Source organism: Protopterus annectens, chromosome 1.part1 (genome assembly GCF_019279795.1).
Source record: "Protopterus annectens isolate FY-2018-M chromosome 1.part1, PAN1.0, whole genome shotgun sequence".
NCBI classification, from domain to species: domain Eukaryota; kingdom Metazoa; phylum Chordata; order Ceratodontiformes; family Protopteridae; genus Protopterus; species Protopterus annectens.
In genome coordinates this window covers 1,397,752,870-1,397,765,294 of record NC_056726.1, presented here as the reverse complement: position 1 = coordinate 1,397,765,294, position 12,425 = coordinate 1,397,752,870, and the positions used below count along the sequence as shown (strand labels likewise).

Here is a 12,425-nt window from a genome sequence, read left to right as displayed (position 1 = left end):
AGCTACGAGGTGCAGTGTTAATAGTGAAGGTAAACTAAGAGAAACGAGCATGAAATAGAGCCAGAAAATAACCAAAGGTAATGAAAACTTGTACGAACAGTTTATTTTATAAAAAAGATAAAATGGAACAGTACAAGGGCACAAACCACAATATAAAACAAGCTAGAGGCATGAAAGGTTTCTTGATTAAACAAAATGTTTAAAATTAAGAGATTTGATAAAACGAGCATTAGAAAAGTACATAAGGGGTTTTGAATTACCTCAGAATTGCAAAAAGGGCATGTTTAGAGTACAATGAGCATGTCTAAAGCAAAATGGGCATTTTTAGATTAAAACGAGCACAAGAAAAGTATAATGGGCATGGAAAGAGATTAAACGAGCAAAATAAATATAAGGGCAAAAAGGGCACATTAAGCATAAATGAAGCAAGGCAACTGCATGTTTTGGCAAAGTGCTGTGTTTTGGCATAACTACTACTTCATATTGTATTCAGGCCATACGTAGAGTTATTCAGAGTATCTCAAAGTGTGTAAAAGTGCTTTCAGTGCATGCTTATTACTGTGCATGTATTCTGGACAGTTTATTTGTGTGCAAAGTGCAACTATTTCATGAAGTGCAGTCAAAGTCCACAAAGTGCAACTATTTCATGAAGTACAGTCAAAGTCCAGCCATTTCAAAAAGTTTCTTGTGCTGGGTGTGTCTGTTCACAAAGTGCTGCCATTACAGAGTATTTCTTGCACTGTAAAGAATTGTCTAGCAAAGTACCTCCATTTTGGAGAAGTTTCAGTGTGCCATGTACTGTTTATTCACAAAGTGCAGTTACTTCAAAATGTTTCTTAAAATTACGATAAATTACTTTTGCAGTACAGTAATTTCAGGAGTATTACAGGGCCCAAGAGACTTATTTTGCAAAGTTCAGTTATTCAGAGGCTTGTTGTGCTATTGGGCATAGTTACAAATTATAGTATAAAATTCTGGTATATGTACTGTATATGTATGTGTGTTCATGCATATTTGCAAAATCCTTCACTGGTATGTGTTAATGCATCAGATGGATTTTGAAAGCCCTCACCACTTGTGCTTGATCAGAATATTGCAGAGAGTTGGGGAACATTTGAGCAAGAGTGTGATATTTTTATACAGGCAGCTTACTCTGACAAAGATGCATGCACCAGGGCATTAATTTTCCTAGACTTAGCTGGGTTACAGGCTATTGTAAGAGTGTTCATTTGTGTATGCACCAGCAGTATATGAGGGAGAAAGTGAAAACATCCATATTGTTGTACAGGCTGAATCAAGAGAAGACCCAGAGTGTTTGAAATGCAAATTCAGAGAAATGTGTAACCCCCAGACAAATATTACATTACAGAGGCATTTGTTTTACACAAGAGATCAGAAACTAGGGGAGCATTTTGCAGCTTATATTACTGACCTGAGGAACAAAGCTAAAATGTGTCAGTTTGGTGACTTAAAAGATGAGATGATAAAGGTCAGGCTTGTGTGTAGTATTAATATTGCTGCTGTGAGAAAGATTTTGCTTCGTGACAGTGACTTAATGCTAAGCAAAGCTATTGTGATTTGTCATATCTATGAAGTTACAGAAAGACACACAAGTATGCTTGCAAGTGATAAGAGCATGGTTTCGGCAGGCTCCAGAGCAAATGTAGGCAGCATGCAACACATGCTAAACAGCAGCAGGCCCAAGCACGTGGCAGCCACAGCTCCTGTGGGTTCCCCAAAGAAACTACATAGTTTTCCAGCAAGTTTCAAAAAAAGGAAAAAAAGTCTGAGGAAGCGTGGTTGCACCCACGCGAAAGCGCTTACCGTTACCCACTGTTTTATGGATTAAAGGATTTTTTACTTGATTCTTATTACGTTTATTTGCTTGCTTCATGGACTATTGATTGCACATTCATTTATTGCTTTACTGCATCGTGGTAGAGATCAGGTTACTGTTTTTGCTTTTCCAGCAAGTTCTAAGACTAGTACAGTTAAACGAGCATGCTCAGTGCAGTATCAAAGTGAATCAGAAAAACCCAAATCTAACTTTATAGATAACTGTGGCGATTGTGGTGCCACTCATGAGTCTAAAACCGAGAAATGCTTGGCAATTGGTCAGCAGATCCACAAATGTAAGAAATGGAACCATTTTCAAAAGTTGTGCAAATCAAGTAAACCTCACACTGTTATAAAGAAGGGTCACTCAAAAAAGCAAGTTGAACATATAGAGAGCTGCAATCCTACTTTCTGTGTAGATGGTGTATCAGTAATTGGTGGAAAGGTTGATGGAGTGAAGTAGTTGACAAAGAATTGATCCAGCAGGTCCTAGTTATTTGGTGATGCAGACTGAGATATGTTGACCAAGTATTTTGTGGAGATAAGCTCTTGTAGGACTTAATTTCTCATGGAATGGAAGTCTTAAGTAAAGGCTGCCATATAGGACCGTGCAGAGGATGGAATATAGCAAGAGGGCTTTTAGTCTTGTCTGGTTTTAGTCTTGTGAACATCTTTGAGACTTGTTAAGTTGAATGTAGTGATTTGAGGACTACATGCTGAAGCTGAAACAGTATTTAATGATGAGCCTAGTAAGGAATGATTAGAGAGATGCTATGACTTTTTGGTTCTGGAAGATATTTCCTTGGAAATTAATTGGGCAGTATGGAATGACTTCCTGATTGACATGGTTGTCAAAGAAAAGCCTGCTGTTGATGAAGGTCCCCTGCTCTCTAATGACCTCATCAGTTTTCTAAAATATGACTGTACTGAATTTTTTTAGCATTGGGCTTGAGCCCATGATCAGTACAACAGGCACTGATTTGATCTTGCCCTTGCTGGAGTATCAGAAAATTAATAGGGTAGTTAACAATAGTGCCAGCTTTCTGTCCACAATAGACTTGGATAGCCAAATGTCTTTTGACATCTGCCATTACGTACAGATGTAGATGACAAAGAGGAGGGGTCCTGAGACTGAGTTCTGTGAACACCACAAGTGATTTTCTTCTTTTGGAAGAGATACTACCAGCCGTCTCAGTTAGAGTTCTGTCATAGTGAGTTAGTTGGCTGTCCGTCATTTCACAGAGTAGTTAATGTTGTCAGATAAGCTTGTTGCTATAGCCACACTGGAGAATTGTTTCATAGCTTTGCCAGGTATAGTTCGGCATTGTGGGCAGATTGGCCCTTGTCCAAAGCTTCAGTAGCTTTGCCATAAAAGTTGAGTAGGTTGAGAAGACAAGACCTACCCTTTGTTAACCCAAATGGAATATGATCAAGGTATTGAAGACTATGTAATCTGTTGTGTGTAAGTTTATCTGTGACGTGTTCACAGGTTCATACTAGGCTAGCTGTCCTTGCGGGCCATTTTAAACCTAGACAGGTTCCCTTTGTGTGCTTCAAGTAACCTATCCCATTTGGTTGTAGATTGACTTGCCTATCTTATGGTCAGTAATTACAATTACCCCCAAAGAGAATACCTGTGATCATACCATAGATAATTTGAGGAGACCCATGCATGAGATAAGGCATTAAGGTGCTGCCTCTGCCCATTAGTAGTACAGGGGGCAGTTCTTGAGTAAGTTTTCTGTTTCTCATCCATTGATTTAATTTCCAGTTGAATATGGACAGGGATAAACTTTGTTTTATGTGGATGGGAGGTATATTCCACAGCAATGGTATCCTCTGCCTGTCTCTCTAATCCATTTTATTGATGTTGCAGAAGAGGTTTAGAACCCTAGACAGAGTATTTCTGATGCCATTTAACTTTGATGTGTAGTAAATCCATCAGTAATGTGCTGTAGGATGCCTTGTATGGCAGACATGGGTCACCTTTTAGTGTTCTGTGGGATGCCGGGTATAGTGATGGCATTCTGAGTCAGTCCATGTAGGACTTGTTGTTTAGGTCTTGTATTCTTTTAATAAGGTTTCTCTTTGTGTTCTAGGCCTTGTATTCTTTTAGTGAAGTAGTTCTGTGCATTCCAGTTGTTGAATGTGTCCAGACAGATGCCAAAGGGGCCATTATATTCCCCAAATGATGTTAGCATACTGCAAGAGGGTCTCACACCAACAGATGACTGGTGTCAAAGCCATGGCCCCTACTGATTACCACATCAATGACAATCCCCTAAGCACACCCTGTGGTGAGATACCTGAGTACTCAGGTTGACAACAATCTCACATTTGACCATCATTTGGCGGTAGTGGTCAGAAAAGCCTTTATTTGGTACATTTCATAAGTAAAGACAGTGCATCCAGGAAAATAAAAGAGGTTATTACCTGTCTGTACTCCTCCCTCATTAGACCAATTGAGTATAACACCTCATTCAGTATGTACCTCTTCAAACACCTGCACCACCTGGAAAGGCCAAAGAGGTGCTTCAGGAGACTCCATGGCCTACAACACCTGTCCTGTACGGTCAGGCTGAAATCACTGTCACTCTGCTCAGTATCGTGCAGATTGCTCAGAGGTGATCTGTGTCACACCTGCAAGGCAATTTCGGACCCTGCCGTACTAGAGATGCTCCATATCTGTAAGTCTAACTACTCACACATTACCTGCTTGAAAGGCTTAAATCTAATATGCAACATCAACAAAACCTGCTAGAGAGACAGGTTGGTCTCCCAGAGGCTGCGTTGTCTCTGGAATGGGCTTTCCATAGACGTCAAATGGAATACTTCGCTGACCCTCTTAAAGCGCAACCTCGATGAGTGGATGGAAAACCACAAATTTGTCCCAGAGGTTCCACCTGTGCCCCTCATTGACAGGGGTGACAGGTGCTGACTGAGGTTTATTTTTTGTGATAAACTCTTGGCTAGGCTTGTAAGGGCCTCAGAGCCTAGTAACCTCCTATGATCCTATGACAACATCAGATTTAAAAGCTATGTACTCACTGTAACTAGGCACCTGTGTTGTCCATTTTCATTCTTTCTCAACTTCCCCCTCATACATCCACCTTCCTAAAATCTTATGGAGGAACCTGTTGGATTATTTATTGGAACTTATAGTTTCGGGTTTGAGCATTATTCTTTTAACTATCCTTTTCTGTATCTAATTTATGGGGATTTTATGGAAACACACTAAGTCTGAGATATTGAGGATGGACTAGGGCATTATGGGCAGAGAAAGGAGTTTGAGAATAGGAGCCAAAGTCTAAAGTATATGGCTGAGTCAGATCCAAGGAACGGATCCATAACCTATTAGTGGAGCAGGAATGAAAACGGACAACATAGATACCTAGTTATGGTGAGTACATAGCTTTTAATTTTCTTGGTTTTAATTTGCTATGTTGGAAGTATTTTCAGTTTGGCATTGCCTAAAAAAAAGCACTATGGGAGAGGACAATGTTTTAGATAATATTCGAAAGCATAGATGGGATAGGCGCAGACCATCCCTGGCAAAGCAACGTAGTCTGTTGACTATCTCTTTCCAGCTGACAAATATTGCACCAAAAACTAAGACAATTATTAAAGTCGGTCATCTACTGTTTGTACTGTGACATCATCTTTGAAAAAGAAAAAATATTGCTCAGTGCTAGGCTCATACCAGCCTAGGATACATATTCTGAGAGATCCATGATGTCTGTCTTCATATAGTCTAGGGAGGTATGTCTCAGGTCATTTACACCAACATGGACTATGTCTGAGTCATACTGGTACTTGTGGTCCAGTGACCGAGCGCATGCGTAATGTGGTGCATCTTGGCCGCTGATAAGCAACTGACCGTGACTTTCTCCTTACTCAGCCTGGTGAGAAGGACATGACTGTCTCACAATATAGTCTCCAATTCTCCAATGAACAGACTGTTGGATTGTGTGGTTGCTTGCCTAATAGCCTTAGAAGTAGAGGCTCCATGAGATGTGGCTGTATGTACTGATGTGCATGTTGTTTTGAAAGAGTTAATTCGGGGCTGCTGAGGGTATTTGCTGTGTGTACATCATCTGTGGAGTTTAGGAAGGTTACATTTAAGTTCCTCAGCATGTGTAAGCCTATGTGTTTGCTTTGTACTATGTGTGATGTATGCAGTGTGTAAGATATTGACAATCCCATTGACATTAGGAGTGCTTTTATGTGAGAGCTTTGCCTCCAGTGACATTGTGTAAGTACCTCTCTCACACATACCATATCAGTTTGTTTAAGAATTAACTGGTTCTCAGTAAGCATGAGGCAACTTCTACATTGCATCAGGATGCCCCTATCCACCAAGCTGGTATCAGAGTTAGAAAGTTCATATCCATGGCAACAGGCCCTTTTTTATTGATTAGACAGTTGGAGTGAGAATATAAGGTAAAGTCAGGAGTATCTGGTTTGTTAGGTAGGGAGTTAGGTTAGACAGCAACCACTCTAACAGTGTATACTGGAAAAGTAACCTGTCTTAGATGTGTGCTGTCAGTATGCTAGTTACCAGTTGCACTAAGGACCTGGAACAGAGAGAATATTCACAGACATACTTATCACCTCTCTTAATTCTTCTTCTGGCACCACTTATCTCATCTGACACCAAACTGGTGACTGGTCCAGGATCACTGGGTTTGGAATTTCTTTCCAGTCTTTGAGACTAGAACAGTTATTGTCAGCCTGGTGGAGACTGGGAAAATTATGTCATCCTGGTTGTTCTGAGGGAATGCTGTCTATTTGCAGCATGGAAATCTTGGGTTTGCTTGTTAAGTTAAGATATGGAAGTGATGGCTGGATGGAAGGAGTAAGTTGCAAGAAGCCGTCTGTCTTCTCTCAGTGACATGTTTTGGAGGTACATGCTGCTTGGTAAGAACCTTAGTAGTGATCATTTGTCAGGAGTGTGGCACCAGATGCTGTCCATAGCCAGGCACACTCTTGCTGCTTCTTACTCTGGTGTGCTTCCCACATTGATGTTATTGTAAACTTTGCATTATAGGCAAAGATGAATGGTGCGTTAGTCAAACAAAAGCCTATATGCATGCATGTATTGGGATGAAGATTTATATGATCGGTCAGTCATGGATCAGTGGTTTGCAGTTAGCATAAAGGCAAGTACCAGAAGTGAATCTAGAAATTAAAAAAACAGTGAATCTAGAAATGTTCATATAGGAAATTGTTACTCTTATGAATCTGCTATTTTTCTTACTTCCCTACCACAACACATTTATTCTGTTGAGAGGAACCGTAACTAAAACATTAAATCAGATTTTATAATGAATGTATATGCCTGTGCTGTGCTTTGGATGTTTCAGGCTGTTTTGGTATATGTGTATTTATGTTGTTAAACATGTTTCTTCTGTTAGGCACAATTGCCAATTCTGGTCCTCCGAAGAAACGACACAAAGGCTGGTCTCCAGAATCTCCCTCAGGTGCAGACTCCAGTACAGCCCAGAATAACTTAAATGCCCCAAACAGTGGGGTTAGATCAGGTAAACATATTTGCATGCTCTAATATTATTGATGATTATTATCTTGCCATTCAGTCAGCACTGAATGTTTTTTGTCTACATAGTGACCTCCTATAGAAGTGTCATAGATGCAGCCTTTGAAGAAAGTTAGTTAGACAGGTTATCAAGTTATGTGGTTCTCAACATTGTGTGTGTCTTGTTTTAAGATAGTTACTTGCAAGCCTCGGTGATGAGTTTTATAGTATTCCGTTTTATTTTCTGTTTATAATCGGAGAACTACAGGCTTCACAAATCCAGTCACCATCTGCAGTGCCTTCCTACTCTGAACCAAAACAACCATGTAGTAGTATATTTAGAAGTTAGGAGTATGAAAACTTAAGTGCAGAAGAGTATAGCTCTGTAAACTGACCACTTTTAGCTTTTTTTAGCTTTTAGATTCAGCTATTTTTTACCTGTTCTTACAGGTTTCATTATTTCACTTTTCACTTTTGTGAAAGGGAACCCATGCACTGTTTACTTCGTGAATTGCCTTTATGAAAGAGAAGGTAGCATGCCATTTATATCTTTTGTTTGATGTGCGTACTTGCTGACTTTCATAGTATACATTGCAATGTGTTTAACCAACTGTGCAAAGTAAAATAATGCATTTTAAAATTAGGACAAAGGCAAGGGATAAAGTGTATTTCTGCAGCTGTAGCAGCTCAGATTTGAGCAGTGCACAAAGTCTTGTCTATGTTTATGTGGGTTTGTCTTTCTCATGTCAGGGGTTTTACATGTCCTAATGCAACAAGAACTGTGTTAGAGACAAGAAGAGTGCATGATGGTGTGTAGCTGTTCAAACTGTGGAGCAGACTCTTGCAGCATGTGCATTTTTGTGTCAAAGCATTGGCTAGCTTTGAAGCATGACGTGTGAGCATGATGTATCTTCAGAACTGCCAAAGAGAAAGAAGTGTACAAAACATTTTGTAACAAAGTTGTTTAGCAGATGGAAAACACTTCAAGCAAGGTGAAATCTATAGGGAAGCAAGGGGAGAAAACACTGGTATGTAGGCATAATCTGCCAAGTATATTGGATATCCAGCAGGTTTACATAAGCTTTTGCGTGCCTTCCCCATGCACTGTTGTCTCTGGAGCAAGAGAACGTGCTGGTATAAATAAGACGTATAGGTGTCAAAATTCAGAACTTTCTTACCATTGAAGAGTTCAGTCAGAAATCTTGTCTGTTTTGCATCTTTATTGTCGGTGGTCTGCTTTTATCTCGGCTTTATGCGCTGATAGCTACATCTTATTTTTTTTCTCAAAGAAGTATTGTTGTTGTTGTATCTTTCGGCTTTTCCCGGTTAGGGGTCACCACAGTGGAACTCCGGTCCGCTAATGATTGGCAGGAGATTTATACGTGCTGAGTTGCCAGCCCTGATGCACAACCTTCAACGAAGGTACGCCCATTCACGCATGTCTCCAGACAGAAGACCTCTAGCTGAGAAACGAACGGGGCAACGTCTAAAGAAGTATTGTTGTATTTTTCTTATTTCTGTCAGAAACTAGCTATTTGCTATAATAACATTGCCCGCTTCGCCACAGGCAACCCCTTCAGAACCCATCACTGTCATAATTTGAAACCTTTAGGCTGGCTAGAACTAAAAAAACTACCTTGTAATCTCACAACTCACTATTGCCCACAAAATACTGCACCAACCTGAAAACAACCCTATACTCTCTCAACTTTTAATCCCTTACAACAATCTTACCTCCCTTCGATCCTCTTGTAAACTCTTGGCCAGATCTATAAAGTCCAACAACTCAGCTGGCGATTCTCTTTTCACTAATTCTGTAGGTAGAATATGGAATCTGTTACCTAGGGATATAACACTAATTACTTCTTTGCCTCTCTTCAAACATAAAATTAAACTGTACTTCCAAGATCACTGGCTTTGTTCTTGTAGAACACCAGACTAACTTTCTTCACTCTACCCTATCATCTCATCTACTCTGATCTTTAACCTATCTCTTAAGCTACTACCTAGACTATCCTCTGCCCTTGGACTCCTTCTATGCTCAGATCTACTACTCTCTTTCTTTTCCCTCTCCTCTCTCAGTCCTCTCTGTTGTCTCTCACTTGTCGACTATTCTACCACCTCTCCTCTCTTCTAACTCTTGTGTTACTCCCTCTTTTCTTCTTGTCCCCTGTACTCTAAATTTCTTATTTACTTTCATTGCTACTTTATTGTTACACCCTTTATCTATTAATTAATATGCTCTGTAACTGACTTTGTATTTTTTGTTTATGATAGTTTAGTGTGGCTTGTCTGTTTGTTAAGTTTTTTGTTAACAATTAGCTTTTTATTAACATGTCATATTTTTATTTTGTTGTATTTTGTGTGGAGCTTTTCTCCCCGGGCCTCTACTGAAAATGGAAATATATCCAGTTAGACTAGCCCGGTCAACAAATGTAAAATAAAATGTAAAATAAAATAAAATAAAAATAAAAAATGGGAAATAGGAAATATACCTGTGGTAGATGCATTCCACATAAGGACTCCTACAGTGCTTACATTTTCTGTCTTAGTGAATCTTATGACACACGTTCATGTGAAGTTTGATTGTCATTTACCCCATCAAACGTTCACAATGTAATGTCTAGCCATAAACTGTTTCTGGAGAACTGATGACTCAAAGTCTTGGCCCAAGTGTCCATGGTAACCAATTCTTCTTCACTGGATGTTTCCCTTCAGTCAAAGAAGAAGATAAAAATACATTAAAGTGGGTACTGAAGGGACTCTTGTCTACATTTTTTCCCAGTCTGAAAATAACATACCGCCATAGTAGCCGTGGAACTCTCAGACTGTCATTACAATCTTCATGACCCCTAAGGTGATACTGTATGGGAAGCCACTAAAGGTCAGGAATCAATCATGTCTGGGTAGAGAGGATTAGACATCAGTCAAGCATGGAGATTACAGCTTTCTTCTCCTCCAGGTTTATTAAGCTTAAGACACCTAGTAAAAAAAATCTTAAAAAAAAAAAAAAAAGAAAGAAATCTCTCTCCACTTTCTCGACTTCAGCTACTTTGAAGGGATCTCAAAAGGAATGGCTCAATTTTATCCTGGGATTTTTTAGGCTTTCCATTCTCCCCAGTCTTCTACCCTAGCTTCCTCTCATTCAAAGCAAAAAGGGTCTCCCTCCTCTTCTGAAGAAGAGCTACTTTATGAATATGATTAAGAAGGACTAGATTATGCCTCACAGCTCTCTTCCCCTGTACCTTTCAGAGTCAGAGGAAGATATTTATTGCGATTTTCCCATTGAGGAGATTTCATTTTCTGACTCTGATTTCCAAAAATGAAAGATCTGTTTAAGTGGGATGGAAGAGAAATTTCAAAGGCACAGAGGAGGTATTATGGCCTCCATACTGATGCCTCCAAACCCATGCCAATGCTACTGTTTTTTGGAGCATTGGAGGATGTCATCAGATTTGCCTGTACTGCTCTATATGCTCAGCCCCCTACACCCAAGAAGCCTGACAGACTGTATTAAGTGCCTGAGTCTCATAAATACCTATTTTAGAATCCACTAATTGACCCTGCTGGGATTATCATGGATAAGGGTGGTTCCTCCAAGCCCCAGACTCTTCCAATCCTGTCACCAGTAAAAAGGACAGCAGGGCATTCAATAGATATGGGAAGAAATATATGCTTCTTTAACCCTTGCCTTCAACAAAATCACCTGCCAGACCTATATGGCCAAGTACATTTATGTGTTTTCAGACAAACAGCAATGTATTTCTAACCTGTTTCCAAACTCTGGAACTCCCTCCCATCCACAATAACCTCCATCAATAGCCCTGCCCTATTTAAAAGGTCTCTTAGACAACAACTCTCCTCTTGTTGGCTATGCCCATGCCAAAAATAACTCTCTCTAGACACTGCTACCTTGACTCATCCCCTCTGCTTTCTTCTCCAATGTCTTTCCCATCCTCTTCTTTGTAGCCAACCAACGCTCTAACCACCCCAGCTGTGCCTACCCCTGTTACCTACCCAACCTTGATACCCACCCTCCCTCTCTATACCCACCTTACTACCACTCCTGAACCTATTCCTCCCTGTCTTTTTTTGCACTTTTCTCCTCATCAATCCATTTCTTAGCTACTTATTGTTAATACATTAATTCTGACATGTACATTATACTGTTTATCTTAAAATCCATGTCTATTAATGTTACTGTATAGCCTTCTAGCCATTTATGTAACTGAAATTGTATTTTCTGTATAATTTGTAAAGTATAGCCTTCTAGCCATTTATGTAACTGAAATTGTATTTTTTGTATAATTTGTAAAGTATAGCCTTCTAGCCATTTATGTAACTGAAGTTGTATTTTCTGTATAATTTGTATGTGGAGCTTTTCTACCCGAGTCTTTACTGAAAATGGGCTCTCCAAGGCCCAGTGGACTTTCCTGGTAAATAAACAAATAACCTGCCTGCTTATATCACAGAAGTTTCCCTGTCAGTCGTGGTTTCTTCTGTTTCACAGTTCACAAAACATTCAGTTCAGTTAAGTGCTCCCATGATGCACTAGATGTTGTATCGCAGACAACTGACACAGGATTTGTAATGTGTAGGGCATGCCTGACATAGGTTACAGAGTCTCCGTGAGGAAGTCAAATCCCAGATTCTGTAGGCTTCCTTAGAAAAAGATTTCCTTTTTAGTAGCTCCTCAGCTGAGGTCATTAAGCATTTAGATGAAAGAGTAAGTTAATGCAGGGAGCAGAGTAGCTTTTTCTGTCACTAATCCTTGAATATATTATTAACCATCCCTCTAGCTGTGGACCTTTCTTCAGGAAACATTTCAATCCAGATCAGCAAAAGTCAGATAAGTAGCAAAATCAAAGAAAATTCCAAGGGGATCCCAAGAAGAAAGGTAATGGCTCCCAAAGGCTTATCACATTTATTATTAGAAACATGAACGAGTAACATGACTGTCCATCTCTTCATATATGGCCATTCTGTAATTTTAATCTTTATATTAAATGTGGTAGACTGAGAAATGGGGGAGGCTGAAGTGAGAGTTTGAGGTGAG

At 39.7% G+C, this 12,425-nt stretch overlaps 1 protein-coding gene across 1 annotated transcript in view; it reads left to right on the top strand.

The window, feature by feature from the left end:
* The window catches only part of GREB1 (growth regulating estrogen receptor binding 1), a 3,935,532-nt gene that overhangs the window by 1,909,570 nt on the left and 2,013,537 nt on the right, over window positions 1–12,425 (top strand). Inside the window, exon 8 of the mRNA XM_044082225.1 lies at window positions 7,251–7,376. Within this exon, the coding sequence (XP_043938160.1) occupies window positions 7,251–7,376 (126 nt within the window). The remainder of the gene's footprint in view (window positions 1–7,250; window positions 7,377–12,425) is intronic.